This window comes from Strongylocentrotus purpuratus, unplaced genomic scaffold, assembly GCF_000002235.5.
Source record: "Strongylocentrotus purpuratus isolate Spur 01 unplaced genomic scaffold, Spur_5.0 spur5_scaffold_13, whole genome shotgun sequence".
Taxonomy (NCBI): Eukaryota; Metazoa; Echinodermata; class Echinoidea; order Camarodonta; family Strongylocentrotidae; genus Strongylocentrotus; species Strongylocentrotus purpuratus.
Window position 1 is genome coordinate 35,767,582 of NW_022145598.1, and position 25,112 is coordinate 35,792,693.

Below are 25,112 nucleotides of genomic sequence, written 5' to 3' on the forward strand. Positions count from 1 at the left end.
AGTTTGGGGGGGGGGCACATACATGTAATTGATCGACGTCCTGGGGAGGGGTCAAAAAGAGTTCAACCGATCTTGGATTTTTTTTTCTTCTTTTTTTTCTTCAATGTATGTGAAAGAATGTGTAGTTTTCTCTCGAGTTTGTCTCATCATGCGTGGGATCTGTGGGTGCTGGGGTTCCTGCAGCAACCCTGTACATGGATTTTCTTCAGTGGGTGCATATAAATCGTGGACTTCACATTGTAAACCTTCAAATGATGAATTATCATCGAGTCCCCCACCCCCCCCCCCCCCTTCCCTCATTATTTTAGAAAGAAACTAAAGAGAACTTTTAAGAGAAAAAGAGAAAGGAAAGGAAAAAATGGTAGCTAGGCCTAAACAAAAACAAGAGGCAAGATAAAAGAAAACAAGATTGAAGATATGGTATCAATATTATCTTGCTCCTTTCCCTTTTTCTTTTGTCTTCTTTTCATTTCAATTTTCTTGCAATTTATTTCTTTCTTCCTTGGTATCTATATATTCCGTATTCTTTATTTCTTCCATTCATTTATTATTTATATATATTTTACTTTTTAACTTTGTTATTCTTCTTTCTAATCCCATTTTTCTTTCTTCCTTTTCTTCCTTATGCAGTTAAGTGAGCATAGATCATAGAAATAATTTAAGTGCAATACACAAGTATTTTATTTTTGATAAATGTCTGTATGTAGGCCTATTCTTGTTATCTATTTTATACAGTTTATAATACTGTATCACATATTCAATACCATAATGCAACCTCTGCTTGTAATATTTAAAAAGCAAACCTAGAACTGATTATTTACCAATTCATGAAAAGAACTAGACTCCCATTAATCTCAGAAAAGTAGGCCTAGGCTACTCACAAATTGCCTATCAAGACTCTTACTTGAAATATATGCTATATATCTTGTCTACCGGTACTGACATTTTGGCATTTACTAGTAATTAAACACAGCATTTATGACTGTATTATCTAAATGACCATGACATTGCTTTTCTATGTCATATTATAGGCCTGCCATTAATCCAACGTACTTGTTACACACGATATTCGATGCTGCGCATGCCTCGATCATACATGAATATTCAAGAGAATCGAGACTTTCCCCGGCCCTGCCTAATGAATATTCATGATAAAACAGGAATCCGGGCTCGCCGTGGTACGAAAAAATAAGACGCGTACCGGCAAATGCCTACCACCTGGCCGTATTTCCTATATAGTATACTCTACGCGCGCTAGCAGCATAATATTATTACGGAAGTGCCATTCAGAGGACAACACCGGCACCACGTGTAGACTAGTAGTAGTAGAGATCGTAAAGTCACACGTTACACGTGAAAAGGGAGCTAATTAAGCTGTATCGCTCTGGTAAGACATTTGCTAGGTTCTATTAATTATTGGCTGCCTAATTATTTCGGGCAGAATACCCTACCATATTGTTAGTCTTCAGAGCATGGAATGATCTCGATTCGGCATTAGTATCCCTGACTGACGTGACTCAGCAAAAAAGTCCACCCTCGAAATAAGTCCACCCTCTGCCACCACGACCTCCAGTTTAAATTCCACTAGGTCTAGGAATATTTTGGAGGAACAACAACCAAGTACCAAGTACCTTATAGATAGGTCTAGGTGATTTTATTATTTGCGATAACGGTGATACAGGTAGGCCTATTGAAGATTGTACAATGAAAGTGTCTGAATTCATTTGGTGGATGAAAAGTTGAATTCTACGCCGTTTTTTGCGTCATTGCAGCGCTGAATTTGGTGTGTTTGTCGCTAATTTGTGACAAATTTAGATGGCTTTCCTGATGCCGGTATTTCAGGCAAAATGTCTTTTAAACTTCTCGTATGGGTTATGGTATCGTGCATGCGCATAATACCATAAACCTTATTAATATACATGTAGATCTAGACTACAATCGTATCTCTATGCATAAACCATACAAGAAGTTTGCATAATTTTGGACTGATATAGGCTAGACCTATGCCTATACTACTAGGCTAGATCTAGATATAGACTAGCTTCAGTTTGAGTTGCAAAGCTATAGCGTAGAGACGGTACTGAGCGACGACGTCGACATCGAAGCCTTAAACGGAGGCTTTCCGATTTCGATCCAAATCCAAATTCAGGTGGAAAATGTGATAGTCTATATGATTATGAATAAAATGAGTGAAAAATTGGGTAAATTTCCTTTGCTAAGAATGGATATGAAACTGCTAAAAAAAAAATGGATAAATCTACGGAACTACAATAGCGCCGAAACCTGTGATCTTAAAAGGTACCCTTTTTGGAGGTTTTGTGCGATCAGTGATTGAAAAAACACCCCTTTTTAAGGAAAACGTAGACGCAGCCGTATGGCTGAAAAAGACAACCATTACCTTACAATGCTACTGCGCATGCTGAACCACTTTTGTACAGGATACAGAGCTTGCCAAAGAAAGAGATATTTTCCAACTTTTCCTTCATTTCTTTCTTTCTCTACTTTCTTCAGTATTGTTTCATTCTTTCTTTCTTTCTCAATTTGTTTGTTTCTTCCTTTCTAGTTCTTCGTTCCTTTTCTGCAATGCCCAGAGCTACCAAGTATCACGCATTAGGCGTGACATCTCGCATTTGGAGGGTCTGGAAATGCTCTTACGCACGACACGTGCGCTAGATTTTGAAAAAAACGCTATACCTTATACGTGTGTTATACCCTCGCACGCGCGCTTGCGTGCCGAATCATGAAAATGTCATGCTTTGCCCATCTTTGAACTTGGCGTCTCTGAATGCCATATGCGAGAAAAAACTAATTGCAAGCATGTACAAAGTCACTTGATGACGGCTTTATACTTCAAAGTTCAAATCGTCTTCAACTCCCTCTTACATATTACTACTAGGCATATGATTCCCTCCCCCTACAATTAATAGTAAATAATTCTTCTGATGATTCTTAGTCAATATTCACTTCAAAATGATGATTATATTCAGAGGATTTCATTTTTTGGGCCTGTAAATGGGCCACCCTGCCTATAAATAATGTTCCAACCTTACTTTTTCATCATTTTGAATTATGTAATGCAGGCGAGACCGCCTGTACCAGTAATACATGTGAACTTACATGTAAAGAAAAACATTTAAAAAATCAACAACAAAAAAAATTTGAATCTTCTTTTTTTTTTTCCTTTTTTTTTTGGGGGGGGGGGAGTCAAATTTTCCCTCGGATCGCGCCACGCCTTTTTAACTTCTTGGCGAGAGGCCTGACTCCAGGGAGCTCCGATTTCGAAGGCGTCAGAGCTCGAGAGTCAGTTTCTGGAAACAAATCAAACAGCGGGTTGGGTCACATTTTTTTCGCAATGTACCCATTAGTCTATAATTACAATTTAGACTTAAAGCCTAAAGACTGTCTTTCCAACCACTTGAACTTATAATTTGAAGAAGTCTTCGCTGGGAAAAAGGATGATTCTTCATCCTAATCCGACGATTCATTGATTCATGTTGTATCGTGGATTCAACATACATGTAGCAAAGAGGAAGTACGCATGCACGGTAGCGACGGAGCAAATATGAAATATTCATGATATAGAGCACCGTTTGCTCGAAACTGCTGAATATGCAAGAGGTTGAGAAGGGCTCTGTCTCTTCAATTCATGCATATGACTATAAAGAAAGTGTTTAATAAATTTTGTCAGTCATCAAACACATATAAAGTACTACTCCCCGGACAACTAACCCCTACGACAATTAACCATCCTCTAGGACATCCACCCACCGGACACCTATCCCAGGGGATAGTTGTCCTATAAAGGGATAGTTGACCGAGGGGAATTGTTCCGGGGGGGGGGGGGGGGGTAATCCTAGTGGGAGGTTGCCTTACTTAGGGGGTAGTTGTCCGAGGGTGTACTTGACTAGGGATGCCATGGTTATCCGGGGATGGATGTCCAGGGGGTAGGTGTCCGGATACGGACCTTGTAGTTGTCAGTATTGGTATGTTGAGTTGAAATAACGGCGGTGGCGTCAACATCAAAAACTTAAACCTAAGGTTAAGTTTTTGAATTTTTGATATAATTTTAAAAGTAAAAGTCCTTAGTCAATGAAACTTGTACTATAGGATTATCAAGTATCCCCAATCATGTGAGTAAAATTCAGGTCACTAAGTTAAGGTCAAAGGTCATTTTAGCTCAACAAACTTAGACTTTTTTGTGGCATCAACATCAAGATTTTGAATTTTTAGCATATTTTCAAAAGTGTTCGTTCAAATTGCATGAAACTTGTACCCAAGGGTTATCAAGTATCACAAGGTCAAAGGTCATTTTAGGAAATTTAGGTTAGTAGACTTGGATTATGTTTTCACAACTTAATATGAGAATAAATGAATCAATTTTTGCTATTTGTTCAAGATTCTTAGTCAATAGTCACTTCAAAATGCTGATTTTATTCAGAGGATTTCATTTTTAGGGGGCCTGCTAATGGGCCACCCTGCCTATAAATAATGTTCCAACCTCAATTTTTCATCATATTGAATTGTGTAATGCAGGCGAGACCGTCGAGAGCGTTTCCCTTGTTCATCATATTGAATTGCGTAATGCTGGCGAGACCGCCGAGAACGTTTCCCTTGTTCATCATATTGAATTGCGTAATGCAGGCGAGACCCAGAGAACGTTTCCCTTGTTATTTCTTCAACCCTGTGTATTTTGTTTCTTTGTTAACTGTGCTGCATCCATCTTTTAGTACAGTTTATGTTTTTTGTTGATCTATAACTTAAGTACATATTACTATTGTGTTTATTGATTCATAACTAAAGTACATATTATCCTTCCGTTCTAGATAACCATGGCAAAGACAAGCGATCCCGAGAAGAAATGTGAAAATGCCCCCCCTGATGGTAAGATACATGTAGCATCACCTGATGTAATTGGAAATATGTCTATCTTAAACATTTGAAATTGAAATTTCAAGACTACATTGTGTGAATATGAAGAAAAATCTACTATAGCGGAGTAATGAACAAAGAAAATTCTGTCCAATAAGGAATTAGGTTGGTTAAACTGATCTTGGTATTTTGTTTTTTGCAGTTCTTAATAAGTTGGTATTTCTATAATTTGCTCTTCAGGAACCTGCATAATAACAACAGCCCAAACTATTAAGTTTTTTTTCTTCTTTTTTTTCCCTGTATCTCTTGCAAATGTAGTCCCATGGACATGTTAATGACATGAGAGATACTTTATTTATTGACCATTGAGGATTAGGCCTTATAACAATCTCATAACCTACATTGTAAATGGAATCAGGTCTTTTACTAAGCTTTGAAAAGGTTGGGTTTGTGATATGTATGCCTGTGCTAATGTTTTCCGTTTTCTTCTTTTATTCTAATCTCAAGGGGTGGTAAAAGAGGGACCTGAAGAAACAGCACATGGGTGGCCATGTCTGATCTCCCTGAAAAGAAGCAGGTTAGTAGATTATATAAAAACTTGCACCAAATGATGAAGGATGTTTGAAATTAGACCTGACAAATCTTGAGAAACACAAATATTTGCATTATGAATTAACTTATTTGCTGGTTTGACACTTTGAAACAAATGGTACCTCTCACTTCATCTTTGGTTCCATTTGATAGTACATATATCAGAAGAAATTTTCTACTTTTAGAAACTGAATTGTCAGTTGAAATATGGTGCAATTCTGTGAATCTGTTGTGTGCTGGTCGCACGATATTGAATGAAAACATTTTTTGAGATATCCCTGTATGAGAGATGTGACTTGGGTAAAATTCCCAACAAACCCTATAAAGCATGGTACATGGAAAAATTTGCTCAGAAGGCAAGACAACTTTGAAATCACTGCCGATCGTGGCTACGTTCGCTGATTATCAAGATTATATTTGTGATTGGAAATTGAAATTTCAAAAACCGTTTTCCCAACGGTTTTTATAACACTACCATCTAATGGGGAAAATGAGTATGGAAAAAATCGGTCACTCAAAGATTTTTACTTTTTGAGGACTTCATGATAATTTTGAAGCGCAATTTCAAACCTGTTACTAGTATGCATCAGTGTTGGGGGACAAGTGAGGACATTTTCAGCTTGTCATGTCAAAGTTCTAAGGTCATACAGATCAATTGACTTATAATTAAAGGCTTTTTTGTTCTCATCATGATATTCCAATAATAATTCAAGCCAGGACCTTAACTGAATTTAGGCGGGGGCTTATTGGACTCATGGTATTATTTGTATTGTTATATTTTCTGTTGCAAGTTTTTAAGATACCTGGCAAATATAGTACATGCATATATTCATTGTCAATTTAGAAGTTGTCTATTGGTGAAAGTTTAACAGAATTGTTTCCTTAATTTAGTCTGGTAACTTTGATTGGTGTACATGGCAGTGATACTCTGACACTTGTTGTTAAGTATCAATTTTTTATTTATTTGTCAGCCCATGTGAGGAGAAAGAAAGTCGGAAGAATTCCCCAGGCTTGAAGGAGAAATCAGAAGAAATTGCTGCATCAGAACAGAATACATCGAAGGGGAAGGATAGGTCACTTCCATGCTCAAATAAGAAACGCAAACGCAAGGTATCTGCAAATGTACATACATGTATATTATTCAGTATTTTTGCACCCATCAAAGCTTGTTTATTTTTAGATTCATAGCGCTGCATAGGAAATTACTGATTTTGAGCCTTGTGATTACTGATTTTCTGTTCTGGAGGTTGGCAGCTCTGCCAATAATGTGCCGATATCCTAGAAGTCATTATCATATACCCAGGCACCAAGTCCAAAACCGTTTCTCTGGTGTCACAAGGATTGTGGTTGGCTAAGTGGCGATACACACATATAAAAACAATCAATCAAGGAATGAGTTGTAATATGATAGTGTGGATTTTAATTACACAATACAACGAGATGCAACATAAATTCACAAATATTGAGCGTTGACAAATCAAAAATATATCAGCTTATTATTTCCTAAGAGGGTCAATTAAATTAAGGCTGCCATTATACTAAACCAGTGTTCGTTCAAAGGATAACGCGTTACGAACGTTGGAGTTCGTGACAAAGTCCACCGCGTCAGACGATTGTGTGCGCGAAAATGTCCACCGCGTTAGATGACCGTGGAATCATGTAGGACGAGAACTGGGTCGAATGGCTCGATGGCTCGTGATGAGTTCACCATATTGCAGGGTAGAAAACAGTCTAAAACGGTCTCTTGTACTTCGTAGAGTCGATCAATGGAATGTGGTTGATCACCACCCTAAACGGCTGTAATACAATTATTAAACAATAATAAACATGGTATCCTATCATATTAGTTTGATACAAAAATACATCAACAAATGTTCTTAAAATGTAAGGACTTTCTCACAATATAAACATACAATGTTGACTTAAACATCATTAATAGAAATACACAAAATCAGTTAGCTTTAACATATCTAAAGACAGAAACTTCCTTTCCAGTATCTCATACCAGCCTTTGTAAATAATGCTAATAACATTTCAAATTATTTCTGACTTTTAGAAATATGTTTATAACGGAAACAGTTAATGCATTCTGTTTGCATCAAAATTCAAGATGGCTACCTTCCAGCATGGCTGACATTCAAAATGGCTGACTTTCCGTGTCTGCCGGAAAAAAGGCACTTACAAAAACAATAAATATTTCAAACATCTATTGTGTCGTTTCACATGACACAAATCCCAATTAAATTACTTAAGGACAAATATTCATATGCAACATCTAGAAACATTTCTCCAGGCATTTGTTTACACTATAGGGCATAAAACTGGGTCATAAATGTGAATAAAGTGAAAATTGAGCTTAAAGGTAAGACTTACAGTTATTCTGTAGATTGAAGACCCCGTTGCCTGCCTCCCGGAGGGATCGTGTCCAAAGGACGGTCGTCTGCCCTTTCCGCTCTCAACAGCAGAATGAGAAAGCAGCAATAAAAAAGAGGACCACACTCGCTCTGAACAGCAAGCCCAAAAATCCTCCCTTCACTGTCATACGTACTCCCTCCCCAAGGGCGACACAGCAGGTCCTTCTCTACTCGCAACAAAATGGCTTCTGCCCACCACTCTCGCTAACGTATAACACGTACACATTCACACTCTCCCAAACCCAGTCACATGAGCGCTTGTGTTAAATTTGCATATCTACATTCCTATGACGGAACACAGGAAAAGGAATGCGCGCATCCAGACTTCGCATCTGAATAAGAATTAGAGAGTTCAGAGGGCAAATGGAAAGCTATGCATGAATATTCACGCAGCTAGGAAAAACATTAATCAATGCATTTTATTTTGACACCTGGTAGGGCAAAAGAGAAACAATTTTACTGAAAGGATTTTTAAAAAGGCATGAAGTAAATTATGAGAAAGTGATGTTGGATGGTGGTTTCAATGAATATTTACATTTTACAAGTTGACACCTAAGTTATTATAATGGTAGTAAAACTAGTAATGCCTTTTGTGTATTTTTCTTTCACAGACATGGATCACCGAGTTGGCAGCCAAGGTTTGCATCCTGAATGCTTATGAGCCCAAGAACAAGTGGATGTACCTTTTAATAACGTTTGGAATGTTGTTATCAGGAGCTTATGGAAAAGGAGGTATGAACTGTGTTTAAAATTCATTTTAAATAGTTAAAATAACAAGATTCAAGCAAAAAGTTTGTAATAGAAGAAATGTATATGCATGTAATGTTCAAGTACCCGGTTGTTTTATGCACAAAGACAAACGTGTTGTGAACGTTCATGTTCATACAAATGTCTCGAAGGAAAAGGATCTTCATTCATGGCAGAAGAAAGGATAGAGGTGAGATCTGGTAACCAACGGGAGATACAATTTTTATGAATTAGAATATGTCTGCTTTGTAGTCGTTGTTTTTATGTCAGAGAGATCCAAAGAAATCCAATCAATTTCAGGTCAAAGGACAAAGGTCGTAAAGATCAAATGACATATATATATAGGCATTTGGTTCTCTTTGTGATTTTCCAAGAAAAAGTCAAGCCAGTATCTTAAACAGAATTTAGGCAGAGGCATATTTGATACGCAATCGCATTGATCTTGTTAATTTTATTAAAACATTTGTTTTTGTTTTTTCATTTTTCTTGACTTTCTACAGTTGAAGTTAAACTTAAGCCCTCTAGGTATGTTTCTATAGCGACCAACAAGACTATAGCTGCCACTGACCCAGTTCCTCAAGCCCAAAGCTACTTGATCTTTGCAAGTGGTGGAAATCACCCTAGAAGCTACAACTGTACTTCAGATTTTGTGGAAAATAATCAAAATTGCAACGTTGTCGTGGGGGACAAGAGTAAGACTGAGTGTGGAGGATTGCGGATCTTTGAAAATGAGACTCACACTCACCTTGCTGTAGATGGATCAAAACTGACCCATGACCACACAAGATTCTGCATCTATCAACAAGCCCCAGGAAACTTCTCCCTTTACTTTCTGGTCGTGTACAAGAATCAAGGTAATATTTTCCCTTCAACAGATATTGTTGTGTTTTTAAAGGAGAATGACATTCAACAAATAGAATGGATATCGTTATTCCTAATTGTCAGCCGTTAAAGAAGATTGTGAAATAACTCCTACACCTTATTGTTGCATACAATTAAAAATGTTCATAAATTTTTTTTTATGTTCTTTCTTATTATTTACCTGTCATTAGCTACGGTAATCATTTTGTATTAACAACAACAAAAATGGCAAATTTATTTTCAAAAGTTTTATAAGAAAACAAGAATTATTAGATGATAATCTGATAATATTGCACATCATAATTTTCCTCTCCTTCATTGTAAATTTTTTCTCTAATTTTATCTGTGTAATCCTTGGTATGTTGGTTGTAACCTTATTTATCTATAGTTTTGTTTGGGTACATATTTGTGGATATACCTTACATGTACAGACCGATGGAAAAAAGCCTTGCACCTGACAGCAGTGTTATTTTTTCAACCATGTATATAATATATGTGACAACATCAATAAATTGATGATAACAGCTGCACAAATATTTAAAAATGATGATAAAACCATAATTTGTATATTATTTTTAGACATTGATGAATGCGCATCTAGCCCGTGTGTGAACGGAGGAATGTGCGTGGATGGACATGACTCATACACCTGCAACTGTGCAAAAGGCTACAACGGAGCTAACTGCGAAATCGGTAAGTGCATGTTCGCAAATTAATTACAATAATTATTAAAGTAAAAGTTGGGATAGTGTATGTGAATTTTGCATGTAGTTTGCACAATCTTTGCAACAGAAGTGGTACTAGAACTTGTAGAAATGTCAATTTTGGCATTAATAATTAATTCTAGCGTAATCTTACCATGATTTCTGTCATAAGATATACTACAGGTTATTGAAATTGCTGTTGAGTTAATTGAATTTTCATAACTAATTGCCATCATGTATCATCATATTGCTGAAGTTAATCTGTAAAATTACTCCTATACATATTTGATTACTCAGCAAGGAAACCTATCTCTCCAAAGTTCACAATTTCCTTGCTTCCCCATCTCCCATGTATTTTGCCATGTTGATTGAGTTGTACGACTTGTGAGAATACACCTCCAAAAATGTAAAAAGCTCTCACCTGTTGCCAACCCCAGATACGCCATTGATAGTTATATTTCAGAGGTTGAAAGCAAGAGAATAATGATTCTGCATATATTCTTTTTCCTCAGAAAAGTTACAAGTATATTCATTACAGCAAACCTTAAAAGCGCATACGGTGAATACAGTATCCTTTATATGCCTCCGCTACAAAGTAGCTGCGCCTTGAGCATTTGACTGTCAAGTGGATTTGGCGCCTTATAAATCTTATGTATTATTATTATTATTATGTTTTCTGGTTATTTTCTGGTCATGTATGTATCTTGCAGAGCCAATGAACTGATTAGCTTTTAGGGTCATGAGGTCAAAGTTCAAAGGGTCATACATGTATATGAAAAATAGCTTAGATGCTGCTTATAAGTATCGGCTTGCATGGTGATGTAGATATACAGTGAGCTTAGTAGGCTCCTGACGACGGATAGTCAACCTGTTCAAAACAGTTTGAGGCACTCCTACCACCCATCCTCTCCAACCAGCGCTATAGTTCTCCTTAGAACTATAAGCTAAGAAAGATAACCAACAGTCTTTTTCATGACTACACCAACAGTCCTTTTCAGGACTCCCCAATCCTCCCCCTCTCACACATGCCGTGCAACCGCAAGCCTACTGTAGAAAAATAGCTTGTAATCATAATATTCTGAGAATCTGTTAATGGATTACATCAAACTTTAATTTTTAAAATTGCTTCTGTTTTGGTTTGTAAAATCGCTCTATGGCGGAGGCATCATTTTCGACTGCATGCAGTTGAACATCCATCTAGTTGAAATAGTTAAGTTTGTTCTTCCGCGTCAGATTTTGATGAGCTTGATTGATTATGCAAGATGCAAAAGATATTATATTAATGATCTCTTGAGAGCAATTTGTTAAAACTGGTGCATATATACATGTTTCATGTAATTTTTACCACTTATATATTCATTTGGTTTTAAAGATTGTGTGTTTTAAAATTGCTATTCCTTTTTTTTCTTCAGGTTCCGATTCTACATACTGGAAGAATGCCTCCATAATTCTGGCCATAATTCTGGCCATAATTGTGATCTTAACTCTGGCCTACTTCCTATGTTGCAGAAGTAAGTTTAAGCGGCAGGGATAGTAGTAGAGCTTGATTTGTTATTAGGTTGGTTTTTTCTTTCTTTTTTTCTTCTTTTTTCTTTTTGTGTCCTCAAGATATAGAATCTACTACATTGCATATCAAAAATAGTACGCTCATTGAAAATATCCTTTAAAAAAAAAATTGAATTTCATGATGCATGTATCTGCATAATATATTATGAACTATTGGTGAATGTCTATTCAATCAGATGGCACTTAAATTATTGGCAATATTGTATGCTTGAGTGAGCACCGGCTAATTTCGAAAAGCTTGCAAAAAATTGTTTGCACAAAAATGTTTCATTCTTGTATTGGATCAAAGTGAAAAGCAGGCATTTGATCTTTAACCCTATACTAGAACCTAGCCGTGCATATATACCCCCAGTGGCATATCCAGAAATTGATAAGGGAGAGGGGCGGCATCCTCCCAAGACTTTGGTTCAGTAAATGTTGGGCAGCCCCTTTCTTGTACCCATATAACAAGTCACTAAGTTTTTCTTGGCTCTTCAAGAAGCTACACTAGCTTCACCCAATGCTGGATACGTCACTGCCCCATCACCGCCTATGACTTTGCAGGTGATGTCTTTCTAGCACAGATCATCAGCATCAGTACTCACTTTTTTCTAGACAGTGTTAATTGGAATGATTGAATAAAGGGACAGCAAAGATCCTATCATTTTCACATGTTTTTCTTCTCTAAATTTGTAATTCATCTTAAACTCACATACCCAAGAAACAAGGTGTTGCATGTTGAATTAGAAATTTAGCAAAGCCAGGAAACCTATTACCTGCAAAGGTAATGCTTTGTTTTATGTAATTAAACATGGATGTGAAAGATGCCTTAATTACACTGCATGTTTCCCACTTGCTCCAGACAGCAAAGAATCATGAAAATTAGATGAAAGAGATGTTCCAAACATAGGAAACAAATTACATGTTTTTATTTTATAAATATTGAACAACTTCTGTACATCTTTCGTACTGCATTACATTTTGTCAAAATGCTAAAGACAAAAATATATATTCAGTGCAGAGGAGACAATAATCTCCTATGTAATGTGCAAGTGCATGCACCCCGCCCCCCCCCCCCCTCAGTGTTATTTAGGGTACGCGTAGGCTTGTTCCCTCCCTTTGAAAGCAACTCTCTATCTCAGGGCTGCCAACATTTCCGATCCCCCCTTTCCCTGGCTTTTCCTGACTTAGAGACCCCCTAAAATCGGAACACTGCTCAATGTAACCCCCGATCTATGATATTCAAGATATTTTATAACCCCCTTTTTAAATTTCTCGTGAATCCATACAGAGAGTAGAAAAAAAAACACCCCCTTTTTAAAGAAATCTCCAGATGAAAAGTCAATTACAGCCCCTTTTTTTATGTCTGGAAAAAAAGAGGAGGCAATGTCATGGACAAACCCATGGCAAAACATTTTTTGCCTCTTTTCACCCACCTCTGAAACAGAAAAGTACATATCTTTAAAAACACCCAACAGTTTTGAATGAAAATTTATTTGGAGAATAATATTAATCTGTATGTGCTCTGAAATTTTCATGACTTTTTGGGCCAAAATAAGGGAGATAAGCTAAGGTGAAATTTTGATGATTTCTCCTCTCTTTGAACAGAGCTACGAATTCAAAAGCTTTTACGACTTTTCAAGGATTTAATTGCACCCTAGCCCCGCGCCTGATTGACAGTTAGCAGAGCAACTGCAATTGATGCCCATGTGCACTTTAATTGCTCCAATTCAAGACATTTTTTGTGCAAACCAATTTTCCTTAAGTTTTTCTAAATTTTCCAGGACTTACTCAAGATATTTTGTTGATACTTTGAGTGCCATCTGATTGAATAGACCCTCATCAATATTTTTGTATGAAAAAATCATGCAGATGTCATGAAAATATCATTTTGGGGGATATTTTCAAAGTGTGTACTTTTTTCAAATGCGATGTAGTAACAAGAACTTTGAAACACTAATGGTGACAACAACAAAAAATGTTTGTGTATCCTATTTTTCTTCAAATAATATTCAATTTTTTGTCTTTCATTTGCATAAACAGACTTTTCTTTTGATATTAAAATCAACAATAACTTTGGAAATTTCATTTATTAAAAACATTCAATATAACCTCTACAAATTATACAAGAGAAGACATTTGAATTTTATTGTATCACATTTTACTATTTATTATATTAAAGGTAAAGACCAGTATTGGAAACGCCCTAATTTCAAAAAATGAAATGGAAGCTCTCATTACCAATCATGTGAAAGAATATGTTTTGACTAATACATGATGATACAAAATTTGCCGGGAAACCGCCTATTAATTCATATATTTGGTAAATTTGTTTCTCTCATGGTCTGTGAGAGATATAGGGTAGTCCCATATACATCTTTCTGTGTATAGTGCTTGTAACTTTACGAAGAATGGGCCAAATTTCTTATCATTTTGATGAATCCAGAACCTTACAGATGCTAGATGCTAGATGATCAACCTTTTCTGATCAATTCCACAACGTTTCTTTCACAATGCAATCGCATGACCATAACTAATCTTTACCTTTAAATTATCCTCAATTTGTGCTGTTTGTTGGTGTCACCTTAATATTCAGGTAGAATAGGGGACAATTTCAAGAGAACAAAATACAACTGATTGAGAAAATCAGTTTTCAAATCTTTTTGTGCTTAAATCCCCCACCCTTACTCCACATTTTTGTGGGATTCAAATTTCACTGTTATGTTTAACCCCTTGTATGCAGACAAATCAATGGAACAAGTACCCATGGATGACATCGGGAAGGGACCATTTTGTCCTGAACGATCTATCTAAAGCTGAACGAGGAGATGATGAAGGAGCCACCAAGTTTTCTCTTTAAATTTCAAGGCCTTTTTTTTCATCATTTGTTCCTTTTTTTTTTTTAGGGGAGGGAGTTTTCTTTTATTTTTCAGTTGGGTATTAAACATTAGCAATTCTGTAATCTCCCTGTAAATCGGAAAGATATAATAGCCCCTTCCGTATCTTCATTTTTTTTTCCAACTTTCACCTAAAATGAGATGGGCAATAGCGTTAGAGTCGCGCATGTTTATTACTATAGTTTCAGGAGAAGAAAGAGATTAAGAGGAAATTAAAGATAAAATCTGAGATATAAAGTGGTCTGAGATTACCTACATATTTGGGAGATGAAATCTTGCTGATCAGAATACCACCCATGGGTGTTATATCCTGCATACAAAATTTATTGTTTTTTGATTGGTTGAGAGCTCTTTACGTGACCAGAATCATTTAAACTTTTTTATAGTTGCTCTGAAAAAGTACTATTTAGGAATACTATTTGGAAGTAGAAGTACTATTTGGAAGTAGAATTACTATTTGGAAGTACAAGTACTGTTTGGAAGTACAAGTACTATTTGGAAGTAGAATTACTGTTTGGAAGTACAAATACTGTTTGGAAGTAGAAGTACTGTTTGGAAGTACAAGTACTGTTTGGAAGTACAAGTACTGTTTGGAAGTAGAAGTACTATTTGGAAGTACAAGTACTGTTTGGAAGTAGAAGTACTGTTTGGAAGTACAAGTACTGTTTGGAAGTAGAAGTACTGTTTGGAAGTACAAGTACTGTTTGGAAGTAGAAGTACTATTTGGAAGTAGAATTACTGTTTGGAAGTACAAGTACTGTTTGGAAGTAGAAGTACTATTTGGAAGTACAAGTACTGTTTGGAAGTACAAGTACTGTTTGGAAGTACAAGTACTGTTTGGAAGTAGAAGTACTATTTGGAAGTACAAGTACTGTTTGGAAGTAGAAGTACTGTTTGGAAGTACAAGTACTGTTTGGAAGTACAAGTACTGTTTGGAAGTACAAGTACTGTTTGGAAGTAGAAGTACTATTTGGAAGTAGAATTACTGTTTGGAAGTACAAGTACTGTTTGGAAGTAGAAGTACTATTTGGAAGTACAAGTACTGTTTGGAAGTACAAGTACTGTTTGGAAGTACAAGTACTGTTTGGAAGTAGAAGTACTATTTGGAAGTACAAGTACTGTTTGGAAGTACAAGTACTGTTTGGAAGTACAAGTACTGTTTGGAAGTAGAAGTACTGTTTGGAAGTACAAGTACTGTTTGGAAGTAGAAGTACTGTTTGGAAGTACAAGTACTGTTTGGAAGTACAAGTACTGTTTGGAAGTACAAGTACTGTTTGGAAGTACAAGTACTGTTTGGAAGTAGAAGTACTGTTTGGAAGTACAAGTACTGTTTGGAAGTACAAGTACTGTTTGGAAGTACAAGTACTGTTTGGAAGTACAAGTACTGTTTGGAAGTACAAGTACTGTTTGGAAGTAGAATTACTGTTTGGAAGTAGAAGTACTGTTTGGAAGTACAAGTACTGTTTGGAAGTACAAGTACTGTTTGGAAGTAGAATTACTGTTTGGAAGTACAAGTACTGTTTGGAAGTACAAGTACTGTTTGGAAGTACAAGTACTGTTTGGAAGTAGAATTACTGTTTGGAAGTAGAAGTACTGTTTGGAAGTAGAAGTACTATTTGGGAGTACTATGTGGGAGTTGAAAATTCAGCATGCATACGGGAATTCAAATGTCTCCAGCGGGCAACTCCCGCGGTGTCACGGCGCTCACGTCATGCAATTTACGCTGAGCCGCAATACCTGTATAGCCTCAGCTAATAATACATTCTTCAATGTTTCATTTGGTCTACTTGTTGTAAAAATTCACCATACAGCTATTAAAATGGAACTGTTGTGGATGAATGAAACATTGAAGGATGTGAATATGTTTGAAACATTGTTCGTTTAACGTTTGAGACACTGTAAAATATGTTAATCGTTGACGTTAGAGCTAGTTCGAGCTAGAGTAAGATGAATTTGGATTCGTTAGAAAACCAGTTGGAAACCTCAAGTAGTTTTAACCAGAACCTCTCAAGACAGTGTATATTTGTATACAACACGTCTTGATAATACATGTAGTTTACTTAACCCTACTGTATAAGTATGAATGATGTACAGTCAAACATGCTTTAACACATCTTGTGTTTCTTCTAAAATGTGTGTTTATGTGAACATGTCAAGACCATGTGCCTAGCTAGAGAGAACACTTTGTATATCTCCTTTTGGTGGTCTTTCTATACAGATTTAAATGTATATACTGCTCCTAGTTTTAAAGGGTTTGTGATTGTTAAATGTTTCAGATTGTAGCTTAACGCTGTACTGTAGGTACATTTTGTAAATACACTGTACAACACACATGAACATGTAAGGTGGTGTGACCATAGTTTGTGCGTGCCCTTAATTCGCGGACAGTTCCATATCTGTAAGATTTTGAAAATCACAGTTTTACAACAACATTCCCTATTAAAGGAGCCCCCGTGATCAGATGTGAATTTGTAGTTTATTTAGAGAGTGAATGTATCTTAATGTTTGAGGTTGGTTAACATATATTATGTTTCCCCTAAAACATGTGTTAATGTAAACATGTCAAGCCCATGTACCTAGCTAGAGAGACTACTTTTTATATCTCCTTTTGGTGGTCTTTCTATACAGGTTTAAATGTATATACTGCTCCTAGTTTTAAAGGGTTTGTGATGGTTACCGTAAATGTTTCAGATTGTAATTTTACACTGTAGGTACATTTTGTTAATACACTGTACAACACACATGTACATGTAAGGTGGTGTGACCATAGTTTGTGCGTGCCCTTAATTCGCGGACAGTTCCATATCTGTAAGATTTTGAAAATCACAGTTTTACAACAACATTCCCTATTAAAGGAGCCCCCGTGATCAGATGTGAATTTGTAGTTTATTTAGAGAGTGTATCTTAATGTTTGAGGTTGTAAACAAATTCTATTTATTTGGTGGATACAGGTTTAAAGGTACTATGTCCCATTTGCAGGCCAAAAAAATGAAAAAGTTAAATTCCAACTGCATTTGAAAGATAATACTAATTTAGAACTTCCCTAAAAAAGGTGGGGCTTGAAAATGTCTTCCAGTGGGAAAATAACGACTATTAATTGTCAAATCGACTTTAGGGCTATAGAGCCCAAAAGTAATAGTCTTGATTTTCAGACAATTGTACCGAATGGTCATACGTTTTATGCTGCGCAAAGATTCAATCAGTTTAATTGATGTAGACAAATGCTCATGTACCCTTTACAACTCTTTTCATGCATGTTATGACCAAAGAAGAAAAAACAGCCAGTCAGTCACTCAATAGTGTCTGACATTGAAGTCTAGCAAGTAAACGGGTTTCATTGCATAATTTGAATATGAGGACACTGCTAACGTTTAAATTTCACAGATAGGACATACATGACATATTCATAATTCCTGCAAAGTTCTACAGCATTTGAGGTTGGCTGCAAAAGGGACGTAGTACCTTTAAATGTATATACTGCTCCTAGTTTTAAAGGGTTTGTTAAGGTTATATGTTTCAGATTGTAGCTTTACACTGTACTGTAGGTACATTTTGTAAAAACACTGTACAACACACATTTATATGTTTGTGACCATAGTTCGTGCATGACCTTTAATTCGCGAACAGATCCATATTTTTTTTAAACTAAGATTTTGAAAATCTGATATTACAATGGAAAGTGGAACATACAATGACCTACAGACAAAGTTCTTTGGAATAGGAGTGAAATTATGAAAATATTGACAAAAGATCAGCAAATTTTGCAGTCTTTTGCGTCCGTTCCGATAAAAATATGAACCTTGTGGCATTTTGAGAGAATATGTCATCAAAGTAGCAAGTAGAAAGTCATACCAGCTGATTGTACGATATTTTGACTTGCAATTTATTGATGGATCGCTTTTTGTTTATATATCACTTGTAAACTCTCGTACTCGATTTAAGGACTCATTGTTTTCTTTTGTTCAGTTCATTTGTAAAGCACATTCCAATCTGACATCAAATTGCTAGTTGTACCCATTTGAAATCTACAATTTGGATATTCATTTGGTACTAATTGATCTCAACAAATTTGTATAGAATATGCGAAATCCTGGGTCAAATATCACATTCCTATTTTTTAAAATAAATTTGGTCAACCCATCATACATTTTAAGTTGAATTCACTTATACATGTTCTTGTATCCTAAATATATTCCTATTTTTTGCTTGATGTTCAATGTATGTATGTTTTTATTAAGTAGAAACATTTTTTGTTTGTATATTATCTGACATTGTAAATATCCATAGATTTGAGCAGTTTCTCTAAAGAGAAGGTTGAGTTTTGGGAAGAGGTGAAAAATAATTTGTGAACGTTATCATTGCAAGTGTGGAAGAACATCAGAGAAAAAATGTTCCCTGAAAAGCATGGCTCTTCAAATGTCTTAATATTCTAAATATGACAAGTAACAGCTTAAAAATGAGGCCTGATTTTTATGCCACATATTTGTGTAGTCCCATGTACTTATTTCTGTGTGCAGTGCTTGTTCCTCTACCAAGACTGGGCCAAATTTCTTTTCATTTTGATGACTCCAGAACCTTGCAGTACACACCAATACTTATATGCTACATAATCAATTCTTTCTGATATTCCACACCGTTTCTTTCACAATGCAATCACATGACCTGAACTCAACTTTATCTTTAAAAGGGGACTAAAAATCATAATGTGTATGCTTTGGGTTCCTTGCTGGTATCGGTTCCAGGTTTTGCTGTAAAAAACATATGTAGCTGTCAATGTAGAAAATTGCCATAGATGTTGAGGTAGATTCCTAATAAAACACTGCTTATTAACCTGAAGAAGCTGAGAAGGTCTATTCCAGTACTAGTCTCATATTTTGCATGATGTCACAGAGATCCTTCTGTGTTGAGTTCATTGCATGATGATTCCTTTTACCAGGGGGTGTTTCATCAAGCCTTAAAATAGACTTTTACAATCGAAATTAGATTTCGAAATCAATTTTAGTTGATGAAACACCCCCCTGGCTCTGGTTGAATGTTTGACTACTGTATTAACGTATGGTATAGGTAAAGGCTGCCTAAATTACCAGTAGTAGATTGCTAGCAATTAAGTCTTCAATTAGTGTTGCACTCATGATGCAGCAAAGTGATATTAAAGGTAAAGACCAGTTTTGGAAACGCCCCAATTTCAAAATATGAAATGGAAGCTCTCATTACCAATCATGTGAAAGAATATGTTTTGACTAATACATGATGATAAAAAAATTGCCGGGAAACCGCCTACTAATTGATGTATTTGGTAAATTAGTATATCTATGTGACTGTGAGATATATAGGGTAGTCCCATATACATCTTTCTGTGTATAGTGCTTGTAACTTTACGAAGAATGGGCCAAATTTCTTATCATTTTGATGATTCCAGAACCTTGCAGTACACACCAATACTTATATGCTAGATGATCAACCTTTTCTGATCGATTCCACAACGTTTCTTTCACAATGCAATCGCATGACCATAACTGGTCTTTACCTTTAAGGGATCATAACGCAGGATAGCACACAGCTTATTGGGTTTGCATAGGGGCCTTTAATTGTAATGCCCAGCTGTTTATTTCTTACCTCTACAGCATCACCTATTACTATTCATTTACTTGCAAAAGAGAATATCATATTGCTGCAGCAGTAACTTGAAGCGGTCAACTATTTCATATGGCACATGGATGAAAGTTGTGATTATGGGGCAACCAGCACTTTGTTCAGTTCATTTGTATAGCACATTTGTAAAGCACATTCCAATCTGACATCGAATTGGTAGTTGTTTTGAATATTATCTCACATTGGAAGTATCCAAAGATTTGAGCAGTGTCTTTGGATAGGGGACCCAAAATCATAATGTGTATGCTTTGGGTTCATGGCTGGTATCACCCCTGGGTTCTACTGTAAACAAAATATATATGGAGCTGTCAATTTAGAATATAACCGTAGATGTTAAGGTAGATTTGGAATATAACACTGTTCTGTCGTATGTTTTATATTGATTGCTTCGACTTGAATAAAGCAGAATGACTGAACAGTATATACTTGAGCATGCGTCTTTATTTCTGGATTTACTACAGTAGTTTATTTAGACAGTGTATCTTAATGTTTCCAGTTGTAAACAGAATCTCTATTTATTTGCTAGATTATATAAAGGCATTTCTTACTCCATTTACTTCAACTTTCACAGGTGGAGGGGGGGGGGGGTGTTTCGTCAAGTAATATCACATGTGCCTCGCAAACAAAAACAGAAACAATTACGAACAACTTCTAAAACAAAGTCATGTATTTTTGTATTTTGTATTTTTCTATGACACACCAAACAAGTTAAATGTGCAGAGAGAGAAGAGATCAGCATTTTAAAAAGAAGAGAACACGGCAGCGAGCAGGTCTAACAAAAGCAAAGATGGAACAACTTCCCTCCTTGAACAAGGAGACATGAAGAACAGAAAATGGAATAATATACCCATGACCTATTTGATGACTAAAGAGGTCCATGCAGGGCCCTGTATTATAAAGAGTTGTGATTGATTCAAATAAATTGCAAATGTACTTAAAGGTAAAGACCAGTATTGGAAACGCCCCAATTTCAAAAAATGTAATGGAATCTCTCATTACCAATCATGTGAAAGAATATGTTTTGACTAATACATGATGATAAAAAATTTGCCGGGAAACCGCCTACTAATTCATATATTTGGTAAATTTGTTTCTCTCATGGTCTGTGAGAGATATAGGGTAGTCCCATATACATCTTTCTGTGTATAGTGTTTGTAACTTTATGAAGAATGGGCCAAATTTCTTATCATTTTGATGATTCCAGAACCTTACAGATGCTAGATGCTAGATGATCAACCTTTTCTGATCGATTCCACAACGTTTTTTTCACAATACAATCGCATGACCATAACTGGTCTTTACCTTTAAGAGATGGGAGTTGCAATTAAGTTTAAGTTGCCATTGATTTGAATCAAATGCAACTCTTTATAAGATGGGGCCCAGAATGCCAAATCATTGGTGATGATGGTCCAAACATTCTTAAATCAGAAGAAGAACATGCTCTACACTCACTGAGAGCTTCTAAAGCTGAAGGTCCAGATGGGATGACGGGAGAAAAACTTGATAGCCTAAAAGAATCTGGTATTGAATATTTGACCAACATAATTATGTCAGAATATATACAACACAGGACATATTCCTGAGGAATAATGTTATGTGCCAATCCCTAAGAAACCAAAAGCAAGTGTACGTGAAGATTTGAGGACTACCTAATTGGTCTTTATGAGTCGTGTAACCAAGTTTCTCTCTGTTGAAGATCGCATTAGCTGGAATTAAAAAAGAAGCCGGTATTAAAGGAACATGCAGTTTGGTTTCAGACCTCAAAGTGGTACAAGAGAAGCCATATAGTATTTGAAGAAACGTCATAATATTTTACACTGCAAAGAAATAGATTGCCTTCAACTTTACTATGTGCAATGTTCTGATATTAGTTTTAAATGTTGAATTATTAACGATTGAAAGTCCCTTTTTACACTTATTATAAAATGAGAGAGTGTGAAATGAGAGGGACGGGAGCTAGGGGAGGAGAAAGATGGAAGTGAGGGGAGGAGAGGGTGAAAGAGAAAGAAAGAGAGAGAGAGAGAGAGAGTATGGGAATAGCACATTTGGGAAAGAGAATACTATGTACGAGGGGCATGTGAAACACGAGGGGGAATGGGATGGCGCCCGGCCTGACCAAAAACTTGCAGATGCATTGGTGAATTTTTAGTCTCTTGACTCCTATCAGCTCAAGAGAGGGGGGGGGGGGGGTGTAAGGGGCACTTTGAAAAGCGGATAAGTCTATATATTGTTCATGGGTGTCGATCCTTACGTAATACCTATTCATCAGGGGGGATGAATGAATAGATCATCCTCCCCTGATGAATAGGTATCAGTTACGGATCGACACCCATGATATTGTTCTATCAAAGGAATCAGCTGTGGTGGTATCAACAATTTTCCGTCAAGTTTTTGTTAGTGCCCCTTTTCCAAAATGTATAATCACGCCCCTAACACTGAAAAGGTAGTGTTCAACTGCATGACTCGCCCCCGTTTTCGTACAAGCTATTTTCTTTTTACTCTTTGCAACTTCAAATTTGTATATTGTGATCCGTGTTTCCAGACTAATTTCTAAATTCTCTTTGCACACTTAATTCACATATATCACTGGAATTGTCCAAGTTAAAATATTGTACTTTTCTTGCAGTCGATTTTAGAGAATGCCTGTTTCATGTTTTCTCACGACTAAAATTATATTTAATCTATATACATATCTATAAATTATGTACAGTGGCGTTATGAGGAATAAAAGTGATTGAACTGAGCAAGTATATTCTTCAGCGCCATGAACGTAATCATGCTTTCAATCTATATTGAATTGGGTGGGGCCATATATTCAATATACTAGCTCCTGCATTCCTAAAGACTTCACACTTTCCTGTTTAAGAACTTCGCATTCTAAAGTCCTCAGTATTACATTTGCGAGCAAGGTCTAGCGACCGAGTTAGCAACATTAATATTGTAATTTCGAAATTTGCATTTCAGAGCACTTTCAACACACATCTGGGGTTTACCTTCTATCCCCTCTTTGCTCTTCTCGTATAGGGCTGGGCCTAGACAAGTATATCTTCTTCTTTTTTTCTTAATTTTTTTTTTCTTCACTATTTCCCTTTTTCCCTTTTTAATATGTATGGAGCATGGGCACCCCAATTAAGCCCCCCTCCTCATACGCCAGTGACTATCTGACACGAAGGGCCTAATTTGTTTACTTCCATTTAAAGTTTGAGGTAGACCTATTCATGTTTTTAGATTCAAATTTAATCCCCCCCCCCAACCTTATTTTTATCGCTGTCATTTGAACTTCCTATTTTCCTTACCCTCAGTGATCGATGGTTGCCACCCCCTCCCCGAACTCCCCTATCGTAGTTTTTCAAAGTTCATCTGATTCCAATAACTCTTGCTTTTCTGTTTGTTTTCCAAATTTTAGGTGATTCTGAAAAATGTGCCTCCGGCCACGTACCAAGTAGTCCTCTTTTTATTATGAGATAAAAACCTTAAAACCTATTTTTCCTTACCCTCAGTGATCGTTGGCTACCACCACCTCCCCGAACTCCCCAATCGTAGTTTCTCTGTTGTTTGCCAAATTTTAGGTGATTCTGAAAAATGTGCCACCAGCCATCAGTCCTCTTCATTATGAGATAAAAACCTTAAAATAAAATATCGCTATAATACATGTTTTTTTCACCCAATTTAGATTTATACCTAGATGTTGTGTATCCAGACGGTGATGAAATAGCAATTTGAAGAAGTTTATAAAAGCAATATTTCATTAAATCTTATAATACTTATATACTTGGTCAACTAGTATTGTAAAAGACAAAATATATTCATGATGGTCAGTGCTATTTGATATATGTTTTTCATTAAATTCGAAGGCAAAAGTTAAATTTTGATGTTTTAATTGTTAAGTGCAGGGGCGACGGAACGTCTTCCAAAGTGGGAAGCCGGAGCACAAATAAAAAGGGGAAATTTCTGGGGGGAAAGTTGGTACCAAGCTTAGGCTAGCTATAGAAGGGGAAACTTCAAAGCGAAAATATACCATTTTTAGACATCGGTATATACCAATAGTCACGATTACGTTATCAGGATGATTTTAATATTTGTTTCTCTCTTTTGGTCAAAGTTACTGATTCATTAAGCATCACATTTTGCCACTTGGGTGTGATGGTCTGAATATTTTTTTTTGCGCGCGAGGGAAGCGAGCAAGCAAAAATTCAAACATTTATGAGGACGCGTTCCAAAAAATTATATCTTATAAAGAAGAAAGAAAAAAAAACACACAATCCTGATGGGGTTTTAAGGACAATCTAATCAAAGAAGACTGACAAAACTTTTGATAAGGAGTGAGCAGTGGGGAATGTTTAACAACAAATTGCTCTTAGTCACTTTTAATTAGGAGCACATGCTATCGAGAAAGGGGCATTTATCACAAGGGAAAATTACATCAGTAGAAAAGAAAAGGTGCACATAATTATAGGGCCTATATCAAAGTTTTTTTTTTTTAAAGGGCATTTATCAGAGATGGAAAGAGGTCCTTCGATCTCGCACTTGAACTCAACGCACTCAACAGAAATTAAAAAAGTCTCTTATGAGAATGGTAAAGGGGTACATATCATAAAGGAACTGACGGTAATTAATCAATATGTCAAAGGAAAATGGGAAGGGGCTCTTATTAAAAAGGAAAAGGCCGGGGCACTTATCAAAATGAAAAGGGGCACTTATTAGAAAGGAAAAAGGGGACGTGTATCAAAATAAAAAGGGCACTTTTTATCAGAGATGAAAAGGAGCACTTATCAGAAGAGGAAGGGGCAATCAGCAGGTACCCACGGGGGGGGGGGGGGGGGGGGGGGCAC

The 25,112-nt window shown here is 36.3% G+C and overlaps 1 protein-coding gene across 1 annotated transcript; it reads left to right on the forward strand.

The window, feature by feature from the left end:
• The first annotated feature begins 1,542 nt into the window (after nucleotides 1-1,542).
• Nucleotides 1,543-17,624, forward strand: LOC100890729. Its single transcript, XM_030983442.1, has 9 exons — nucleotides 1,543-1,681; nucleotides 4,824-4,881; nucleotides 5,377-5,446; nucleotides 6,432-6,570; nucleotides 8,486-8,606; nucleotides 9,122-9,475; nucleotides 10,062-10,175; nucleotides 11,599-11,697; nucleotides 14,475-17,624. The coding sequence occupies exons 2-9, from the start codon at nucleotides 4,830-4,832 to the stop codon at nucleotides 14,543-14,545; spliced, it is 1,020 nt and encodes a 339-aa protein (XP_030839302.1). The 5' UTR covers nucleotides 1,543-1,681; nucleotides 4,824-4,829; the 3' UTR covers nucleotides 14,546-17,624.
• Nucleotides 17,625-25,112: the final 7,488 nt, after the last annotated feature.

Excerpts from the sequence above, each read along its gene's own strand:
- LOC100890729 (XM_030983442.1), top strand. The coding sequence starts at position 4,830 with ATGGCAAAGACAAGCGATCCCGAGAAGAAATGTGAAAATGCCCCCCCT. Across the intron at positions 4,882-5,376 it reads TGAAAATGCCCCCCCTGATG|GGGTGGTAAAAGAGGGACCT; the intron begins GTAAGATACATG and ends TCTAATCTCAAG. Across the intron at positions 8,607-9,121 it reads AGGAGCTTATGGAAAAGGAG|TTGAAGTTAAACTTAAGCCC; the intron begins GTATGAACTGTG and ends GACTTTCTACAG.